Here is a 22,658-nt window from a genome sequence, read left to right as displayed (position 1 = left end):
GAAGGTGTAAATTATATAGACTATTTGATGGGGGAAATAGAGGAGAGGTAAGTAGTTTTATTTTAGACTCCAGCATTCCTTCATGTACCCCAGGGGGGGGGGCATAATTGTCCTGGGATGTGATGGGACCGTCACTTTAAATGTCTTTTATTTCTTGTTTTTTTTTAATGTGCTTGCTTTAAAGATGGACTGTAAATGGATATCCTTGTTCTATGAGCTTTTATTATTAGAGTACCAACCATAAGAAGTGCCCCCCCCCATCAAAAATCATTTTCGCATAGCAAATAAAGCATTTAATTATTATATACAGAGATCTAAAAATACCTGTGTTCCATGTAGAGCTTGCCTTGCTTAATGCGGATCTGTCACTAGTTTAGTAATTCCCTATCTCATAGCTAATCTATTAGGCGCTGTCACATTGATGATGATAGTGAAAATTGTGTCCCAAGACATTTATTATTTTAAGCTATGAGCTTTTTTTTCTAAATATGCAAAAGAGGCTATACTAGACAAGTGGGTGTCAACAGCAGCGATTCTCCTGAGGTGGAGCCTCCTATCAGCCTCTGACGCTGACCTATCAGCATGAAGCTGCTTCACACAGTGTGAGAGACTGAGGCCGGAGGGAAGGGGGATCACTTCAAACAGCCATATCTCTGGCAGTGGAGCGGTATACTATAAGATCACACTGTGTTGCTGGTCAGGGAAGGGGGAGAAGCTGTAAGCTGATTGGATAGAGTCATGCAGCAAACATTACACTGCCCAGAGTGAAAAAGAGTTGCCTCCCATTTGGCAAGTATAGCCAAATTAGCATATTTAGAAAAATTCTCATAACTTTGCAGATAATTAACGTTTTAAAAAAATTAAAATTACACTTGTTATCCGCATCATAGAGACTATTAAATTAGTTAGGAGATAAGGAATTAATAAACTAGTGACAGATCCTCTTTAATGTGAAAGTCCAGTGTCCCACGAGTGCTGCTAGAGTATGCAAGGTGAATACAAATTTAGGCCTCTTTCACATGGCAGTATTTTGGTCATTATTTTGTAAGCCAAAACCAGGAGGGGGTTCATAACATTGAAGAGGTGCAAATGTTTTCATTATACTATTTCTCTGTGTAGGCTCCACTCCCGGTTTTGGCTTCCAAATACTGATATACTTCCGTTTTAAAGTGGCCGTATACGGATTTCATCAAGTTCATATATTCTATAGGTGTAGGTTCACCCACTATGTTGTAAAATGTTAAATCGTGTCTTTACATGATTTTATTTTCATGACTTTACCCCCCAGATATTTGTGTAAACTGTCTGACCAGGAGCTACGGCAAAGTGCAGCTCGCAACATGGCTGACCTAATGTGGAGCACTGTAAAGGAGCCCTTGGACACTGCTTTGTGCTTTGACAAAGAGAGCCTTGACTTGGCATTCAAATATTTTATGTCGCCCACACTAACAATGAGACTTGCTGGACTGAGTCAGATAACGGTAAGTGCTCAGATGTTGTCCATGGAAACCTTTGTCATTAGGAATTATCGCTCTTTAGATGTTAATTAGAATCCTGTTGTGTTGTTTTTTTTTTTTGTTTTTATTTCTCCAAATCTTAAAATTCCTTTAAAAAAAAAATAAAATAATAATTTTAGGCAAACTGCTCATATTTAAGTTTGTGTTTTAATAAATGTATTCACTTCCTCTCTATGGAATTTGATTTCTATGCCTTGTTTATTTTTGTTTTTTCTTTTCTGTTACATAGAATCAACTGCATACATTTAATGACGTTTGCAATAACGAGTCCTTGGTTTCTGACACAGAGACGTAAGTGCTTTAGTTTATTATTTAATTTTTGTATTAGGTTTAATATTTGTGCCATGTATTCTATACGTACGCCTAATTTAAATGAAAAGCTATGTACATCTTTGAAATCCTTGTTTTTTTGTAAATAAAAATGTATCCGTATAATTGCAACTTTCAAGATACTTTTTTTTAATTAAAAGTTATTTTTACTTTGAGATACAGTTTCTTTGTATCCTGTATACAGCGCAGCTGTATCTAGTGCTGAAACCTGTATCAGACAGGTCAGTGGCACTGACCGGTTCAGTGACAGCGTGCCCTGCGTTTCTCCGTCAAGCAGGATCGAGCTATTATCGATCACATTTACGGTCGAAACTTAGATGTGATTGATAACAGCTGGATCGAGACACGCAGGACCCGCTGTCACTGAACCAGTCAGTGCCGCTGACCTGACGATTTGCACGATACAGCTGCTCTGTATACAGGATGCAAAGCAGCTGTATCTCATAAAGTAAATTTTTTTTTCACGAAGTCTAGTATTTAGAAAGTTGTACAAAATACACTGACCTCTTTATTTAAAAAAAATTCAAAAGTGTACATAGCCTTTAAAACTTATATAATCTTAGCTAAGCCTATATAATTGTTTATAAACGGATATGTCGGGTTGGTTTCAAGAATAAAGTGTGTTTTGATATTTTAGCGAGGCAAATAAATGGACAAGGAGACATTCTTGATATTGTACAGGGAGATTTTACAACTAGAATATTTCCTTGAAATAATGGGATACTTTCCTAGTAAATGCATTCATAGGACCTCACCTTAACGTTATTACTGGTTAACATTAAAGGCGTTTTAACCTTTTATACAATATTTTTAGCCAGCAGAGTGTCTAGTGTTCTACTTTTGTCATATACTCCGTAAAATAATCTCCTGGCCGGCTGCTTCTACATGGACTGTGTTCACAGCCACGTTAGTGTGCTGGTCTAGGTACTTTGATGCATCTGAGTGTATCCCCTTCCAGCAGAGCGGCGCCAATGATGTATACAAACAAAGCCTCTGTCGGTAGCGGCCTATGAGATGTCATCTCTGCAAATACTTTCACACTGCTATTTTTAAAAAGCAATATATCTTCTTGTATTTGAAGACAAAGATCTAAAAATCAGTGCAAGAAATTATGTGAAAGTGAGACCAGGAAGAAAAGGCTTCATGTAATTATGTTCTTAAAGGTGTTGTCCAGGCTCGAGATTGTGTTTTTTTTTTTTATGCTGATGACCTATCCACAGGATAGGTCATCAGTATATGAACGTGAGGGTCCGACACCAGCAGCAGTCAGCTGTTTCTGGATGCCTCCGGGCGTCAGAAGCTATGCAGGGGTCGGTTCCGGAAAAAGAAGGCTCCGACCACTGTATAGCAGTATAGTGCTGGGTTACTGAATAGGAGCAGAGCTACAGCATAGCCACTATACAGTGGTCGGAGCCTTCTGCTTCCGGAACGGACTCCTGCGGTTAGGTCATCCTTATAAAAAACAGCTCGCAACCTGGACAACCCTTTTTAAGTCTAGCAATTGACAAAGACTGTACAATGACTCCTGCAATGTACTGCGCCAACAGTCATACCCGTCTAATATCGAGCTACACAGTGACCTCAACTTGACCTTAAAGAGGCTCTGTCACCACATTATAAGTGCCCTATCTCCTACATAAGGAGATCGGCGCTATAATGTAGGTGACAGCAGTGCTTTTTATTTGAAAAAACTATCTATTTTCACCACTTTATTAGCGATTTTAGATTTATGCTAATGAGTTGCTTAATACCCAAGTGGGCGTGTTTTTATTTTAGACCAAGTGGGCGTTGTACAGAGGAGTGTATGACGCTGACCAATCAGCGTCGTGCACTCCTCTCCATTCATTTAGGCAGCGCATAGGGATCCTTTTAGATCGCTATGTGTTTTTTTTAGGCTGGGTTCACATGAGCATGTTACGTCCGTAATGGTCCCGGACCGAACACACTGCAGGGAGCCGGGCTCCTAGCATCATAGTTATGTACGATGCTAGGAGTCCCTGCCTCTCCGTGGAACTACTGTCCCGTACTGAAAACATGATTACAGTAAGGGACAGTTGTCCTGCAGTGAGGCAGGGACTCCTAGCATCGTACATAACTGTGATGCTAGGAGCCCGGCTCCCTGCAGTGTGTTCGGTTCGGGGCTTGCGGCCGAAATGCGTTCCGTCCATTATGGACGTAACATTCTCGTGTGAACCCAGCCTTATACTAACACATTAACGATACTGAAGTGTTTAGACAGTGAATAGACATTCCATGGGATGTCTATTCACAATCTCTGCACTTCGTTACTCTGTCTGTGGTAGTTACAGCAGAGGAAGCGTAATCTCGTTGTAACCTTTCATCTACAGCGTAATCTCGCGAGATTACGCTTCCTCTGCTGTAACTACCACAGAAACAGTAACGAAGTGCAGAGATTGTGAATAGACATCCCGTGGAATGTCTATTCACTGTCTAAACACTTCAGTATTGTTAATGTTAGTATAAGATAGCACATAACGATCTAAAAGGATCCCTATGCGTTGCCTAAATGAATGGAGAGGAGTGCATGATGCTGATTGGTCACTGGTCAGCGTCATACACTCCCCTGTATAACGCCCACTTGGTCTAAAGTAAAAACACGCCCACTTGGGCATTAAGAAACTCATTAGCATAAATCGATAATAAAGTGGTGAAAATAGATGTTTTTTTTTAAATAAAAAGCACTGCTGTCACCTAGATTATAGCGCCAATCTCCTTATGTAGGAGATAGGACACTTATAATGTGGTGACAGAGTCTCTTTAATGCCACAGTAAATTTATTGAGAATTGAGCAGGTAGTTTTGTTCTGTTTCACACTGCAAGGTTGCTACCTGCAAGCAGCAGTCTGGCCTCCAATTCTACAGGTGATAGCGCTGTGTAGCATGAACATGTACTCTATATTTATTATAAAATGTTCACGTTTTCTTCTACAAATCGTGTTAAGTGTGTTGAAAAGAAACCTAATTGTAACTTGTTGTTTCAGATCTATAGCCAAGGAGCTTGCAGATTGGCTCATCAGCAATAATGTTGTAGAACATATTTTTGGACCAAACCTACACATTGAGGTTAGTGTTGTGATTTGTACTTGTCTGCTAATACTTCAGGGTTCTGTACTATATACGTTTTGCTACAACTTTATATGGTGTTGTAATCTTAAAGTGTAGCTAAACGTTTGACAAACTTCTGACATGTCATAGTGACATGTCAGAAGTTTGGATTGGTGGGGGGTCCGAGCACTGAGACCCCCACCAATCGCTAGAACGAAGCAGCTGTAGCGCTCGTGTGAGCGCTCAGCCGCTTCGTGTCTGTTCGGCTTTTTTTGGAAATAAATGTATCGGTTTACGGACTCAATAGAAAGTCTATGAGCCCCAACTCCAATACATCGGCCTTCCGGAAAAAGCCGAACAGACCCGAAGCGGCTGAGCACTCACACTTCGTTCTAGCGATTAGTGGGGGTCTCAGTGCTCGGACCCCCACAAATCCAAACTTCTGACATGTCACTATGACCGGTCAGAAGTTTGTCAATGGTTTAGCTACACTTTAAGCAAAGCATCAATAGGACCTAGAGCTACCTTTTAGAGGAAATTCATAATTTGACCACAGCTGGCAGTCTTGTCTGTCTCACCTTACTGTAAGGCCCTGTTCACACGGCGTGTATTTGACACGTTTTTTTGGCACATTTTACACTTCTAATTATGCGTCCTTAAAACGCTTCTCCTTCAAATCAATGGGAAAGTGTGTTGTTCGTACGTAACATGCGGCAAAATACACATTGTAACTTACAAAAACCCACTGTGTAAAAAAAGCATCAGGTAAATTCTTTAGTGCGTAAAGCGTGGCAAAAATGCGCCATATGCTCCTATAGTCAATAGGAGTCCTACTTGCGTGCCAAAAAAAAGCATGCACAAAACGTGTCCACGCGCGGAAGACAAGTCAAACCCCTATATTTTAAAAAGCTCTTCACAAGTAACGCTAGTGTATTTGGCACATTTACTTGTTTTTTTTTTGTTTTGTTTTTTAGCGCCATGCGAACATGCCCTAAGGCTCCTTTAGCACGGGCTAATATGGGCTATAAAAACTAGCGCCGTTTAAAGAGACAGCTCATTAATCGGCACTCGTTTGCTCCTTTCACAAGTAATGTATGAGAATAAACAATCGTGCCTGCAGCACGTCTTCCTATTTACCCAGGGAGATGTGCTGCCGATAATGATAATATTTTGTGCTGCATAAATGATATGATCAGCTGATGAACGAGCGTTCACAGGGCAATTGGGAACGAGCGTTCAGATGAACGCTCGTTTGCACGATCATTGGCGCGTGTAAAAGGGCCTTAAGTTCCGTCTCCATAGTGGACAGGTCTTATTGCAAGGTATATGCAGAGCTGTCTGTACCGGACAAAGGTAATACAGCTTCCTGTAGCTAATAATAATTCTCACTCCTGATCATATGACCAAGCTCCATTTATGCACATTATAAAGTCCTGATGGGAAGTTCCTGGCCATGAATACTTCTTTGTGAATGATGTGATCGCAGCTCTGCAGCTGGAGCAACCAGGGAAAACTGGACAAATGATGCAAAAACAGAGCACAAAGTATACTCAAAAAAATAAAAAAAAAGTTCATCTAGGTCATAGGATTTAATAGAAAACTGAACAAAACATAGATTCCCTTTGAGTTTTCTGTGTTGGCGTTAATCTGATGTTTCTGCGTTTCCCAGATCATCAAGCAGTGCCAAGTTATTCTAAATTTTTTAGCCGCTGAAGGGCGATTGAGCACACAGCACATAGACTGTATCTGGGCAGCAGCACAGGTATGTGTAAGATAGTTGTGTACTTGTAGATTTGCTATGGGTGACATAACTCCGTCTGTATGTGTTGGTTTTTATAACACGCTCTTCTTTTGCAGTTAAAACATTGTAGTCGCTATATCCATGATTTATTTCCTTCGTTAATAAAAAACTTGGATCCTGTCCCTCTGAGACATCTCCTGAACCTTGTATCCGGCCTTCACCCGAGTGCACACACAGAGCAGGTAAACTGGGGTGCCATGGCACTTCTAAAATATCTGATGACAAAATGTTCGTGCCCATCCAGTAATCCCCTCTCAATTGTTAATGGCAGTGTATGATTCTGTACTGCTAAATCAGATGACATCATAGGCCTTTGTCAATGTTTTTACAGTTAGATTTATTTTTGCACGTTAAAGAAAATGCTTTAATTGGGAGACGGTGTCATATCCAAAAAATGGGATATTAGTAAATTGGTATTTAGTTCAAATAAACTTTTTACCTGTTAAAAATCTCTTCTTTTGTTTGTGAATTTTATTCAACCAGTCCTCCTTGCTGTCCGGTCAACACCCTTCTTTCCTCAATAGACATTACTCTCGCCCACGCACGACCACAATGCCCTTTGTGATGCACACAATACCACTGACCACTTATTAAGGGGTTTTCCTTGTTGCATTGTTTGGTTTGACGCCTATATAAATTTGGATGTACTGCATGTTTTTTTTTTTTTTTATAATGTGCAACCCTTGTTCAGATAACTTTTTTTTCTGTTCTTTTGTTATCATATAGACACTTTATTTGGCATCAATGCTGATTAAAGCTCTCTGGAACAATGCCCTTGCTGCTAAAGCCCAACTTTCCAAACAGAGCTCCTTTGCATCATTACTAAATAACAATCTACCAATGGGTAATAAAAAGGGTAAGTCCGTACATGCCTACAGCTTTCATCTTTGAGTGATTTGTGGAAGACTGGATTTACATATGCATTTTATGGTTTTTTTTATTTTTTTTATAGCCAAGTATCAGAATTTTCTTATACTTTTGCTTTATCTCTGATCCACTCATGTCGTTGGCTACAAAAAACACTGCATGTGTGAATCCAGCCTAATGGAGCTGGGATAATAATGGTATTAAAATGGCAGAACTTTTGGATTTATGATTGTTTTTGTGTTGTAAACACTGTGTCTGCTTTACCTACCAGAAGTGTGAGAGATAATAGTTGTCAAGCTGCAGATCTTTTACCTGTAAAAATGACACTCTTCAGGGTCCAGGACCGTTTTGCAGACAGTGTGACATTTTGGACAGGTGGTCATAGTGCATCAAAACTCTGTCATTCAGGGAAAGAATAAAGGCACCTGCTGTTCTCAGTAGTTTACCTCCCTCTATTCTTAGGATCACCAGCAGCCAGTCCACAGAGCAGCGACAACAGTGACACTCACCACAGTGGAGGAAGTGACATAGAAATGGATGACCAAATCATGAACAGGTCCAAGCATGTACAACAGCGGCTGTCTGATACTGAGGTACTCAACTTTGTTTCGTAGTCTTTCTTTTTATGCTGCGCTTTCGTATAATACATCGGCCAGACCTTGTTACGTGTTTTTCGGCACCTGAGATCTCTGGCAATCAACTGATTTATGCAGCCCGGCTATGCACTTGCCCTGCAGTACCTGCTGCAGTGGAAATGTAGTAATACATGGTGGCCATTAAGATTAATGACTGGTCATGAAATACATGGACGGCATTGTCTGGAATATGGATCGGGGTTGTTTTGTGATTGCCCTAGTGGGGTTGTGATGGATTGTTTTTTTTTCCTCAAGCATAATTGGCAACCATCACTAAAGCTAGGTTGGTTAATAGGGGTATTTCCATAAATATTATTTATCACCTATCCCCAGGATAGGTGATAAATATCTTATCGGTAGGGGTCCAACTGCTGGGATCCCCACCAATCACAAGAACGGGCTTACATTGCCAACCCTGGGAGCCCTACATGAATGGAGCCGTAGTGCGCATGATCGACCACCACTCCGTTCGTTTCTATGGGACTGCTAAGCGCCATCTTCGGCAGTCCTATAGAAATGAATGAAGCAGTGGCACAGCATACGCACTACTGCTCCATTCCTATGGGGCTGCCGGGAACGCCAAGGTAAGCCTGTTCTCATAAACGGTGGGGGTCCCAGCGGTCTGACCCCCACCGATCAGATATTTATCACCTATCCTGTGGATAGGTGATCAATAATTATTATCGGAAAACCCCCTTTAAGTCTTGATGGACCTTTTTTCAATTACATGTTCTAGTGTTGATGCCATTTTTCATTGTCTTATCTACAAGTAGATTATATGTTCCCTTAAAGGTGTGTTGTTCATCTGTGTTGCTATCTAATGATGTAATTGATGTATGCATAGTTAGCAGCCTTAGATCATTTACTGCATAGTCAAATCTCCTTTGTTATATTACCAGGAATCCATGCAAGGGAGCTCAGATGAGACAGCAAACAGTGGTGAGGATGCAAGCAGTGGACCTGGGAGTAGCAGTGGGCACAGTGATGGGTCAAGCAATGAAGTGAATTCCAGTCATGCCAGTCAGTCTGCGGGAAGTCCAGGCAGTGAGGTTCACTCAGAGGATATAGCAGATATGGAAGCCTTAAAAGAAGAGGATGAGGAAGAAGAGCATTCCCACAACCCTCCAAAAAATAGCAGAATAGTTGACCTGCAGAAGAGAAAATTGGAATCTCAAGCGGGTATTTGTTTGGGGCAGCCCCAGGGCACAACGGACATGGGTACAGCAAGTAATGGGACATGCAAGGACCTGGTTTTTAATTCCGAGTCTGTTCAACCAGGTGATAGTCGCATTCGCATCTTGGATGCCTGCTCCCATGCAGAAGAGCCTGAACATGACATGACCGGAGAGATGAGCGGTGGCCACATACAAGGTCCTCACGATACCTGCATCACACGAACGGGAGACTTCCTTGGAGAGAACATTGGAAATGAGCTGTTTAACTGCAGACGGTTTATTGGCCCTCAACATCATCACCACCACCATCACCACCACCATCATCACCATCACCACCACGAAGGGTAGGTTTCCATGCAATTTTGTTACTGGTGAAAAGTAATTGTAATACAAGTTGTTGTGATAAACAGAACACTGTCAAATCGTCTGTATCCCGACTGCCCTTTTTACACCACTATTTTATACAAAGCAGGAGCAGTATATTCTGCATCTATAGACCTATCTTTGCGACACATATGTAAGCTGTTTTTTCGTAGGTTAGTCTGAGGTTAATGAGAAGAGTAAGAGATTGCCAATAGACATCAAAAATGTGACGATACATTGAAGTCATTGACTCATTTTCTTGCTCAGCGGTTTCTGGAACTCCTATAGACTTCAATGAAGGAGAAATTCTGTGGATATGTCATATGTCTAATAAGAGAACACCGTTTAAGAGTGGATAAAACCTATTTGTACTGTGTAAAAAAAAAATAGTTGCAGGAGTGATAGTGGTTTTCAACAAAAGCCTAGGGGTCCAGAGATTGGTGATTTTTTTTTTTTTTTCTTTTAAATGTAAACTTAAAATTGCTATGCGGTTTAAAAATAGCTGGACTGCTTCCATATTCTTGGTTTCTTGAAAAGTAAAAGTCCCTTTTTTGTTTTTAATACACTACCCGACTCATGTTTAACCCCTTCGGGCACAGCACCATAATGGTATGGCGTAGGGAGCAGGTGGTTACCGCACCGCACCACACCATGCTACTAAGGTGCAGGTCGGCAACCACTCCGATCCCATCTGTTTTAATTCCTTACATAATTTATTATTAAGAATGAAAAGGGACATGATTATCGCCGCATTCGTAACGACCCGCTCTGTAAATGACCACGTAAAAATAGAAACTTCTAACTAAAGTCAGAATAGCGGTTATTGGTTTTAGCACGGCTTCCAAAAATAATAATAAAAAGTAATCAAAAAGTTGTATGTACCCCAAAATGGTACATACAATAAACAAGCACTCAAAAAGCGGGAACGTAAAATTGATATAGGTCTTGGAATGCAATGACACCAACAAATTATTTTAAGAACAAAAAGGTTTTTATTGTGCAAAACAAGTAAAACATAAAAAAAAATTGCATACATTTGGTATCCCCTGTAATCTTAACCACCCGCAGAACAAAGTTAACATGTCATTTAGACCGCATTGTGAACACCGTAAAAATCCCAAAGTTAATTTTTCTTTACACTCTATGTACCCCAAAGTAGTGCCATAAAAAAAATACAACTCATTCTGCAAACAACCATCCCTCGTACAACTACAGTACGTCAGCGGGAAAGTAAGGAATTTATGGCTATCGGAATGCGTAGATAAAAAAAAAAAAAACATCAGCTGCGTCCTTAAGGCCCAAACTAGGCCTGAAAACCTGACCTGGGTTCTACATTTACATTCTTGACTGAAGTAGGAGCTGTATTAAAGTTTATATTATGGGCTAGAGTATGTTGAAGTAGAAATGTCATGGACTTGTAATTCATAATTGGCATACTAAATATTGTCCACGTTAAAGTGTTGTATTGTTCAATTTTAGGCATCTGGTGGACGACATGTTGAGTGCAGATGACGTCAGTTGTAGCAGTTCACAAGTAAGTGCAAAGTCTGAAAAGAACATGGCTGACTTTGATGGAGAAGAATCTGGCTGTGAAGAAGAGCTTGTGCAGATCAATTCCCACGCAGAGCTGACCTCTCATCTTCAGCAGCACCTGCCCAACCTGGCGTCCATCTACCATGAACACCTCAGTCAAGGCAAGGCCAATTTTCAAAATCTATTCACTTTGAACTGTTAGCACAAGTAACAGACTCTGCAACGGCGATGCTTACTTTAAACGTTGTCTGTTCATTTAGTTATTCTAAAAGTAAAATTTTAAAAAAAGTTGGAAATTGTAAGGAAAAGAGTTACTGTCAGTGTATTCTAGCATTGCATTCTTCAGATTTCTTAGAGGTTCCTTACTACTTTCTTTTATATGTATTCTGCAGGTCCTTCCGTTCATAAACACCAGTACAACAGCAATTCAGTGGTGGACATCAATCTAGATAACGTATGTAAGAAGGGCAATACGCTTCTGTGGGACCTGGTTCAGGACGAGGATGCAGTGAGTTCACCTTTGTAGTGTATATATATTCTATGATTTTGTTGTAGTTTTATCTGTAACGATTTATATATATCATTGTGTGCAGGTTCACCTGTCTGAAGGCTTAATAAATGAAGCAGAAAAACTTCTTTGCTCCTTAGTTTGCTGGTTTACAGACAGGCAAATTAGAATGCGCTTCATTGAGGGCTGCCTAGAAAACCTTGCTAATAATAGGTAAGGAAATAGCAGATTAGATTTATTATTTGTTCTACATATTTTCAGCACTTCCATAGGAGCCGCTGTGTACTTTCCTTTTCCATGAACATAATTCAAATGCCTGTGCCCACTGGTCCCTGATTAATACGCTTAAGGTCTGGATCACACACACGCAGTTTTGATGCTGTTTTTGGCTCCGGTTTTGAGCCAAAGCCAGAAGTGGGTCGATGAGGAAGAGACGGTATAAAGAAAAGACTGATGCATTTCTGATCTTTTGTATCCACTCCTGTGTTTGGCTAAAAATACTGAGCCAAAAATGGCATTAAAACATTGTGTGATTCTGGCCTAAGGGCGTTTTTTTTTTGTTTGCTTTTTATGTCTTTCTGCCATGATCTCTCTGCTGGTGAAAATGGTGCAAATTGTTTTGGGCTTGTGCCATTCTCAGCACATGACAAAAATGAATAATTGAGGTATAGGGCATAGAGCTATAGAGAGTACAAGTTACAAAACTAGCAAATAAGTATGACAGGGCTATGTGAACACATTCTTCACACAGGCCCATCAGAGCAAAATATATCTAGTTGATTTATTTTGTGCAATATAAGGCCTAGTTCACACACACTTTTTTTGACAAGCAGAAATAATCTGCCTCAAGTCCTTCAGGAATTTTGAGGCTGATTTTTGAATTGCCAGCGTTGTCTGACGCTTTGTTTTTTTGAGGATGTTTTTGGGGGAATTTTTTTTTCTTTGCCTTTTTTTTGCCCGTGGCCCAAAATGCTCCAAAAGAGTGCCATAGTGTTTTTTTTTCGTTTTTTTTTTTTTCAACCTCCCATTTATTTTTATGAGAGGGCAGAGGCGAAAACCGCTCATAGAGCATGCTGCTTTTTCTTCCCACGAGCGGCCAAAAGCCGCACAGGAAATAAAACTCCCCTACCTCCCATTGAAATCAATGAAGGTTTGATTTGGGGCGTTTCTTGGCGGTGATTCCAACGTAGTTTCCACATCAAAATACTGTGTGTGTGTGAACAGACCGTAAATGAAATAGGCAACGAAGCGCAAGATCCAACAGTCCGGATAAGGTAAAAGCATTTAGTCTTTATTATCGGCAGAAGAGATCCATGAGAAATTTTAAATAAATTAGTACTGCTTGTAATCTTCCTTATTATCTAGAGTCAGATCCTGCGCATGTTTTGATATATTAGAGCTTCAGCACCAGAATCTTGATTGTGATACAGTATACAGCAAAATATTTATAATGGAATGTGACAAAATGAACCAAATGTTTCACGTTGCAATTGCAGGCGTTGACATTTTAACCTGTTGGAACAATCCTTCCACAATATGGACAGTCTGACCTGGTGTTGGCTGTGGATCTGTATTTTGATGTCTCAATCGTTGCCCACTACCTAAATAAATGAATGGCGTTTGTCTGCAATTTCTTTGACCACCAAAAATAAAGCTACATGCCACTTTGTTCTTATCTAGACCAAATGTATTAGTTTTTATAAGTATACCCCATACTATGTATATAGGCATGTATTTTCCCGGAGCACCCCAGTTGATGGAAGATTAGTTTGGCATGTCTACAGTACAAGATTATTTAGTGAATGCACCTTTTATTTTAATGTTTTTTATGCTCTCTCATCTTCAGGTCTGTTGTTGTCTCTCTTCGACTGCTGCCTAAGTTGTTTGGTACCTTTCAACAGTTTGGGAGCAGTTATGATACCCACTGGATAACAATGTACGTTATATTCATTTCCGAGATGTTTGTCTTGTCATTGTCTTGGCAGGTGGATTAAGCTTTAAGAGAGTTATCTCAATAAGACAACTCCTGTCCATATGCCCTATTAGAGCATATGGACGTGATAGGGGGGAGTCCCTCTTTATAAGCCAAAACCACAAAAAACAAAGAGCGACTCTAGCTATGATGGACTTGGCCCAGTCCCCCCCCCCCCCATGCTCAGCCGTTCATTCATTTGAATAACCGACATGTAATACTACAGTTCTATGTTCCTGCAGCTTCCCCTTACAATATCAACTGATTGTCAGGGTTTACAGAAGTCGAACGCCCAGTATTCTCTTGCGGACAATGTAATTGTACTGAATTCTAAAAAAAAAACATGTAATTTTATTAAAGGGGTAATCCCAGTGGCTTCCTTTTTTTTCAAAAGCCCTGTACCCTACTAACATCGGTAAACATACCCAACTATGCCATCAGAAACTTACCATGTCGTTCCAATATAGTCATTCCTCTGCTCTTCTTCGTGCACGGTGTAAAGTGGGTGGTCCTGCCCACGTGCCTGCCGTTTGTTTGTGGGAAACTACATTTCCCAATAGCACCGTGCGTCGTCTCCAGGCTTCCTGCCCCATCTAAAACATATTTACTGTATTATCATTGGTGGTTTAGTGGGATATTCTTCTGTGTTGTGGCTGTGGCCGAGCAAGACCGATGGAAAGCCAAAGAGCTGCTTGTATAGGGAAAGCAGTTAGTGCAGAGAGCGCGTGCTCGCCCTGTGCAGGGAGGATGGAGAAACCGCGCATGCGCCGTCTCACTGCACAGAGCGAGGAGGATACCTGCTATTGAAGAATAGTAAGTCTAAACTGGGCATGCTCATCCTGACTGTGCAGAACTACTGGAGGACGTATCTTTTGGCAACCAGGTAGATACAAACTGCTAGCGTGGGGTATTGTGGTGGGTCAAAGCTGGAGCGGCATTCATTTTCGATAATTGATTTGTATTTGACTCTTATTTTAGCAGTGGAGGACAATGAGCCATGAGTAGGATTGTGGGATTACCCCTTTGATGATAGTTAAAGGCCTTCCCCAGGTTGGGGGCTGTTTTTTATACTGATGACCTTTCCACAGGATAGGTCATCAGTATATGATCAGTGGGGGTCCGATACCCAGACCCGGCACTGACCCTATGCAGGGTCAGTGCCAGAAGCAGAAAGCTCTGACCACTGCATAGCGGCCATGCTGGTTTATTATAGCTTTGCTCCTATTCACTTCAACTGCAGAACGGCCGCTATACAATGGCCAGCACCGACCCTGCATAGCTTGTGGTGACTGGAGGCAGCCGGAACAGCTCATCAGTGTGGGATCCGGGTGTCTGACCCCCACCGATCATCAACTGATTACCTATCCTGTGGAAAGGTCATCAGTATAAAAAACAGCCCCCAAACCGGGACAACCCCTTTAATTTAAAGCAAACTATATTTAAATAAATATCTCTAAGTAAAACTGCAGTCTTCAGATTGTATCTAGTAAACAAATCCCCATCTCCCCACCTGCCAATTGCGGAACCTGCACTCAAGTTTCCAGAAGGAGCGGCAGTGCATGGTCACCAGTTTCTACAGAACTCATGTGAAATCACTAATGATTAGCTCATCTAGCGCACTAGACCGCTTTTGTCGAGGGTTAACAAGGCAAACAAATGCAGGCCACTGTGTCACTCTGAATGTAAACACTCATCAGTGTAGCGCCTTCTTGCCGTTGTTTTTCAGACTCTACAATAAAATTGGGGGTTATTTTTTCTTTAACTTATTTTACTTTTTTTTTTATTTTGCAGGTGGGCAGAGAAGGAATTAAACATGATGAAGTTGTTCTTTGACAATTTGGTGCACTACATCCAGTCTATTCGAGATGGGAGGCACAAGCATGTTTTGTAAGTTTGTGGATCAAATGTGTGTGGAGGTGATCAGATCTATGAGAATATTCAGTCTGATGCATATTGCAGGTTAATTTTTCACTGCTGAGTGATTAACATGCTTTTTTTGTAGCAGTATCATTACTAAAAATCTTATGCCCCCATGCAAGTGTAGTCATGTAGAATGGGAGGAGCTTACTGCAAAATGCTATACATTAAACTCCATAATAATACAGTATACCGTAAGCTCACGTGCTCCCTCTAATGGTGGCTGCACACAGCCGGAATCTCATGCGCCAAATTCCCTTCTCGGAAAGTAACGCCTCCGTTTATTGTACTGCGGATTGAGAAAGCAGTGTGACATCTCCTACCAGATCTGAAGAAGGTAGTCCGGGAGCAGGCAACAGTGGAGCCCACTGTCCATTTAATTATTTAAATGTTCCCCGTTGAAGATGTATAACATGGTGATCTATTTTGTATATCTCAGAGAATTTTTTTTGTGTAGCCAATTTATAAAAGACCGATCTTCCACATACCCTAAGGCCTCATTTACACGAACGTAATATACGCGCGTGCGACGCGCGTGCTTTGCACGCATGTCGTACGCACCTATATTAGTCAATGGGGCAGTTTAGACGATGCGTGAATTGCGCTCAGCGCGTGTGCGCAGAAAAAAAACTCACGACATGTTCTATAATCGTGCGTTTTTCGCGCACTCACGCACCCATTGAAGTCAATGGGTGCGTGAAAACCACGCATGCCGCACGGAAGCGCTTCCATGCGAACTGCGTGATTCGCGCAAGAGCTGTCAAACTCCTGAATGTAAACAGAAAAGCACCACGTGCTTTTCTGTTTACAAACATCCAAACGGAGTGTCAAATTCGAGATGAGCGCACCGAACTTCACCGGGTTCGGCCAAACTCGTTTTGACCGAAACCGGTAAAAAATGTTCGGGTACGCGACGTCAGGAGACAGTCACTGTCCACGGTGCTGAAAGCGTTAAACTGGTTCAGCACCATGGACAGTGACTTCCGCTCCGAAAATCCATGAACCTGTAAAAAAAAAAAAAGACGTTCTGACTTACCGATAACTCCGGTCCGACCTCCCGTGATGACAGTTAAGTCCAAGTGACAGCTGCAGCCAATCACAGGCCAAGCACAGGCTGCAGCCAATCACAGGCTGCAGCGGTCTCATGGACTGCGGCGTCATCCTGGGAGGTGGGGCCGGATGACAAGAGTGGGACGCGTCACCAAGGCAACGGCCGGGAGCCCGGACTGGGGGAAGCAGGAAGTTCTTGGTAAGTATGAAAGTCTTTTTTTTATTCACAGGTTGGTGTATATTGTGTTCGGCATTCACTGTCGAGGGTGCTGAAAGAGTTACTGCCGATCAGTTAGCTCTTTCAGCACCTTGGACAGTGACGGCCGTCGACTAGCCTCATCTCTATGATGGCGGCTGCGCGAAAATCACGCAGCCGCGCATCATACACGGATGACACACGGAGCTGCCAAGTGCCTTTTGCGCGCGCAAAACGCAGCATTTTTTGCGCGCGCAAAACGCACACGCTCGTGTAAATCAGGCCTAATACTCTAACAGAGTCCTGGGTAAGGTCATAGATAGAAAATGAAACTCCTACCCACCAGAACCGCTGCAAAGTAGGGAATGTCCTGAACATGTGCAGTAGATCAGCACGTTCCTCAGGGCATTTGGGACACCTGTCATCTGGACACAGCCCCATGATTTGTAAGAGTCTCCACTAAGATCTCTTTCCAAACTTCAGTCGAAAGCATGCCAACATCTACTTCTCATTTTGCTTGTATACATTCGAGGAGTCATTTCTCAATTTTCCCAATACCTGTGCATGTAAAATGGAAGTAATCCACTTTTTGAAGCCTGTGCACTCCAGAAGATTAAGTATAACAGCCCTATGTAGCTCTAGAGACGTCGATCTAGATTGTGCGTTTGTTGCATGACGCAGCTTAAAGGAATTTGATTTTGTAATTGTTGAAAGGACTTCAGGCTCGAGTCCTGGTATAACTGGATATTATATCGCACTCCACTTCTCTCCCATTGTTCAAAACCTTCCAATTGATTCCCTCAAATATACAGCATGTTTTCCTTTAAATGTATATTTATGCAGGGCATTTGGAGCTCTGTCAGAAAAACAAAGCTCTGACCCTTCTATATTAAGACTTTAATCTGCACAGGATTTTGCACATATCACTATAGTTTCTAAAGGGAGTCTGTCACGTCTCTAACACCACTAGGTAGGGGTAGGGGAGACAAGTTTATGCATACCTATGTCGGCGTTCATGCTGAAACCACTATAAGTTAATCATGTCCTCCCTTAGTCGTCTCTTTTCAAGGTTAAATAGGTTTAATTCTTTTAATCTTTCCTCATAACTTAGATTCTATTAGCTTCGTTGCTCTTCTTTGTATTTTTTTCAACTCCAGGGCATCCTTTCTATGAACTGGAGCCCAGAACTGAACTGCATATTCTAGATGAGGCCTCACTAATGCTTTGTAAAGTGGTAATATTACATCCCTGTCCCGTGAGTTCATGCCTCCTTTAATACACGACAATATCCTGCTGGCCTTTGAAGCAGCTGATTGACATTGCAGGCTGTGATTTAGTTTATGATCTACAAAAACACCCAGATCCTTCTCAACAAGTGACTCTCCCAGTGTAGCTCCCCCTAGGACATATGATACATGCAGGTTGTTCGTAACCAGGTGCATAACTTTACATTTATCTACGTTAACCCTCATTTGCCAAGTGGATGCCCAAACACTCAGTGCGTCAAAAGCAGCTTCCAATTTACGAACATCTTCCATAGACTGAACAATACTACGTGGTTTGCCAATTTGTCTTGCGGAATAGCTATGTTTCTGTTTCCAATGTATCACTAGTTTCCTCTTTTTCATTCACAGGTACAGCCACAGTGCAGAGGTCCAGGTCCGTCTTCAGTTTTTAACATGTGTGTTCTCAACATTAGGATCACCAGATCATTTCAGTAAGTATTCAACGTAATGTTTTATGCTAATTAGTAGTATGTATGCTATTCTGGTACTTTTCATGTGCTATAGACTAGGGAACTGGTTTGTATTGCATGATGTTTTATTCAGCGAATGTCTCCTCTGCTATAACGTTTAACAATTCATTTTGTGTATTGTTACGCACTGCCAATAAGCAAAAGTTATCCAAAATGAATAGATGACCCTAACTTGGAAAGTCTTTCAGTATTTCTCATTTAATATTTGACAGGACTAAGTTTAGAGCAAGTGGACATCCTGTGGCACTGCCTGGTTGAAGATGTAGAGTGCTATGATGATGCTTTACATTGGTTCTTAAATCAGGTGCGCAGCAAAGATCAGCATGCCATGGGAATGGAGACTTACAAGCATCTCTTCTTAGAAAAGGTAATTGAATTTCTTTATTTTTTCTAATTAATATACGTGCCTCGGTGCCTGTTCACATCAGCGTCGGTGTTCCGTTGAGGGGTTCCGTCGGAGGTTTCCGTCGGTTGAACCCCTCAACGCTAAGTAAAACGGAAACCTTGGCTTCCGTTTGCATCACCATTGATATCAATGGTGACGGAAACATTGCCAATGGTTTCCTTTTGTCACCATTACCGCTGGTTTCCGTTTTTTCGACGTAATCAATAGCGCAGTCGACTGCTATTGATTCGGTCAAAAAAACTGAAACCTGTTGGAATGGTGACAAACGGAAACCATTAGCAAGGTTTCCGTCACCATTGATATCAACGGTGATGCAAACGGAAGCTAAGGTTTCCGTTTGCCTTTCAGTTGAAGGGTTCCACGACTAAAACCTCAGACGGAAAGCCAACGCTGATTTGAACAGGACCTTAGCCACATCTCACGTTGAACCCTAAGGAGTTAAATGATACATATAGGTATATTAATGTTTATATACATATCAAATATATAATATATTTTTATATGTAGATGCCACAGCTGAAACCTGAAACAATCAGCATGACTGGTCTTAACCTGTTCCAGTACCTGTGCAATCTTGCCCGATTAGCAACTAGTGCCTATGATGGTGGCTCAAATACAGAGGTAAGTAATAGAAGAAAAGTATCATTTATAATCCTAATGCTTTAGACTACATGACCAGAAGTATGTGTGCACCCAAAAATTTTAATATGCGCTTAAACTGTAGTCAGTAACTCCTTAATGACCAGCATTCTTTTTCATTTTTTTAATCGTCGCATTCCATAGCTTTTTTTTTTTTCATCAACATGGCTATCTGATGGCTTGTTTTTTGCAATTCCGCCGTAGTGTTTTGCAGTTTTTGTTTTTTTGGTACGGTTTTCACAATGTGGTTGAAATAATGTGTTCACTTTAATGTTTGGGTCGTTACAATTGCGGCAATACTAGATCTGTGTATTTTTCTTAAAAAAAAAAATGTTACGCTTTTTAGGGGGAAAAAAATAAATCTTTTTTTTTTTTCTTTAATGCATGAACTTTCTTACTGTATTTAATTAATAATTTTTATTTTTATTTTTTTTAGTCCAACTAGGGATCTTCACAAAGCAATCTTCTGATTGTGGATATAATGCTTTGGTATACTGAGTTTACCAAAGCGTTCCTGCCTGTCAGTGTAAAACAGACAGGCAGTCTATTAGGATGTACCTCTTGCACAACCTAAGAGGCATACAGTCCTGTTAGGCCTGGGGGCCTCTGTTAGGTCCGTGGGTGCCATTGCAACCCATTGGCAACCGGTGATCATATTCGTGGGCCACCAATGGGCGACAGAGGGAGCCCCCCCGCCCTCTGTCAAACCACTTAAATGCCGCGGTAGATGGCTATTGACTGCGACATTTCAGGGCTTAAAAGGCTAGGATTGGATGTCTCTCCAATCCCAGCTGTTGCAGCGAGAGCCTGACTTCTCACATTTGGGCTCCCGCGGTGCTATGCCGGCGCGATCACCATGAAGTACATGTACATTGGGATGTAAAACAGATATTCTCAATGCTTCACATCATCTCAAAGATTTGGAACCTCGTGCGGCTAGTCGAGTTTTTTTTTTTTTTTTCTTTAAACAAAAGCTTACAAACCCCCTATCTTTTGTGCTGCTACTTAGCTAAGAAGTGCCAATCCATTGCTCTGTTTTGCATTGTCTAAATTTGAAACTTCAATAAAAAATATCTGATTTAAAAAAAGAAGTGCCAATCCATGAAGCCCCCTGATGAACAGTTCCTGAGCTTGTGTGCCTTCTAGAATCTGTTTGGGATTTACTAGTAATTGTTGCAACCAAGGACCGTTTTACGAGCTATTCTCCCGCATTTTGCACTCTTGTCTGTGATCTTGTATGGCCTACCACAGCAGCTGACCTATTGATGCTACTAGACCTTTCCAGTAACTGCACAGCTGGCGAACATCTAGAGCAGGGCAGAAAGGAAAGGTGGCATTCTATAAGAGTAAAAAGACAAAAAGGCACTGCAGCCCATTCTACTAATGCTCTCTATGGATATTGTATGACTATTATAAGCATAAACTCATGTCTGTGGCCGAAATGGTCTAGCCAATTGAATAGAGAAGGGGTTGTCTATATGCTTTTGGCCATAGAGCGTACATTCACTTAAGACTTGTTTAATCATTGCCTTTCTATTTTATCTTTATCTAGTTATGCGGAATGGACCAGTTTTGGGGCATCGCTTTAAGAGCACACTCTGGAGATGTCAGCCGTGCTGCAATCCAATATATTAATTCATATTATATTAATGGTGAGAATAACTTTGTATAGCTGCCTTTAGTTGCAAATAAATGCCAAGGGGTTTACTTTTTTTACTTTACTATTACCATTTACTTGTCATTTAAAAATTTTTTTGTTTTGAATGTCTTGTGCTTTACACGCTAATCTAAAAATGCCATTAGTTTGAAGATGTGTATAAGAAACATATTAAATTTTGTTCTGAATTGATTTGATTTCTTTTAGGTAAAACAGGGTTAGAGAAAGAACATGAGTTTATTAGTAAATGTATGGAAAGCCTTATGATTGCATCCAGTAATCTTGAGCAGGATGCACAGTCAAGCCTCACGATCATTGAACGAGGGCTATTGATGCTGAAAACCCACCTGGAAGCTTTCAGGAGACGGTAAGCATCCGTTAAAAATTTGTACTCCTTTTCACAGCTTCTTTATTTTATTATTTGCCCCTTATGTCATTGGGAATACAGCACCATGGTTAAAGGCTCTGCGTTTTGATGATGCATGACCTGTCATTGCCACAGTCTTAATAGAATATTGGATGTTTATCTGGTATATGTTATTGAAAGAAAATGCATTTTCGTGAAATTCACTGCTCTTTTAGGGTAGTCTGCAACCGATTGCTCCCACCTGTTGTGAAACTACGCATCCCAGAATGCTGTGAAAGCTAATCACTGTCATGAGTGTACCTGCGTTTGAGAGTTATGCTTCTCACTATACAACTGCAGTCATAGCAATTTCAATATGCACAGATGATAGAAAATTTGCATCAGCTAAAGAAGCAGTGCAGGTTTTGTTTTTCTTTCTATCATTAGATATCTATTCCCCCCCCCCCCCCCAATATATATACTCGGCGAGTATTACCTTATTTAGTTATTCCATTCTATCTGAATTCTTCTCTTCAGTTGGATCATGTGACCTCACTCTGTCCTGATAAAATCTACAGCAGTTAATGTAATTGACAGTCAGCCTCTTCACTTCCTGATTTATAGACTGTACCAAACATGTTCTCCACAGAGGGGATACAGAAACAACTGTCACTAACTACTGATGAGCGGCCATATAACTGTCATACATTTATAATGAAGGAGGTCGCAGCGCGGCCTCCTGACTTATAACTGACAGTTATGTGGCTGCTCATCAGTAGTTGGTGACAATTGTTTCTGTATCCCCTCTGTGAAGAACCTATTTGGTACAGTCCATAAATCAGGAAGTGAAGAGGCTGACTCTCAATAGCATAGTCGACTGCGCTATTGTTTCCGCCCAAAAAACTGAAACCTTACGGAACGGAGA

At 41.1% G+C, this 22,658-nt stretch overlaps 1 protein-coding gene across 2 annotated transcripts in view; it reads left to right on the top strand.

The window, feature by feature from the left end:
* USP34 (ubiquitin specific peptidase 34) overlaps positions 1-22,658 on the top strand; it is a 133,917-nt gene that overhangs the window by 36,034 nt on the left and 75,225 nt on the right. Inside the window, exons 7-25 of one of the 2 annotated variants that reach the window (XM_075863007.1) lie at positions 1,289-1,481; positions 1,747-1,808; positions 4,849-4,930; positions 6,582-6,674; positions 6,770-6,895; positions 7,440-7,569; positions 8,043-8,173; positions 9,115-9,394; positions 9,494-9,734; positions 11,233-11,447; positions 11,679-11,794; positions 11,880-12,007; positions 13,641-13,730; positions 15,558-15,653; positions 18,564-18,646; positions 18,898-19,052; positions 19,599-19,712; positions 21,283-21,382; positions 21,595-21,754. In XM_075863007.1, the coding sequence (XP_075719122.1) occupies positions 1,289-1,481; positions 1,747-1,808; positions 4,849-4,930; positions 6,582-6,674; positions 6,770-6,895; positions 7,440-7,569; positions 8,043-8,173; positions 9,115-9,394; positions 9,494-9,734; positions 11,233-11,447; positions 11,679-11,794; positions 11,880-12,007; positions 13,641-13,730; positions 15,558-15,653; positions 18,564-18,646; positions 18,898-19,052; positions 19,599-19,712; positions 21,283-21,382; positions 21,595-21,754 (2,595 nt within the window). Of the gene's footprint in view, positions 1-1,288; positions 1,482-1,746; positions 1,809-4,848; positions 4,931-6,581; positions 6,675-6,769; positions 6,896-7,439; positions 7,570-8,042; positions 8,174-9,114; positions 9,735-11,232; positions 11,448-11,678; positions 11,795-11,879; positions 12,008-13,640; positions 13,731-15,557; positions 15,654-18,563; positions 18,647-18,897; positions 19,053-19,598; positions 19,713-21,282; positions 21,383-21,594; positions 21,755-22,658 lie in introns of both variants that reach the window. The other variant, XM_075863006.1, reaches the window with a different exon arrangement.

This window comes from Rhinoderma darwinii, chromosome 4 (assembly GCF_050947455.1).
Source record: "Rhinoderma darwinii isolate aRhiDar2 chromosome 4, aRhiDar2.hap1, whole genome shotgun sequence".
Taxonomy (NCBI): domain Eukaryota; kingdom Metazoa; phylum Chordata; class Amphibia; order Anura; family Rhinodermatidae; genus Rhinoderma; species Rhinoderma darwinii.
Note: the sequence above shows the minus strand (reverse complement) of the source record. Positions and strands in the feature narration are given on the sequence as shown.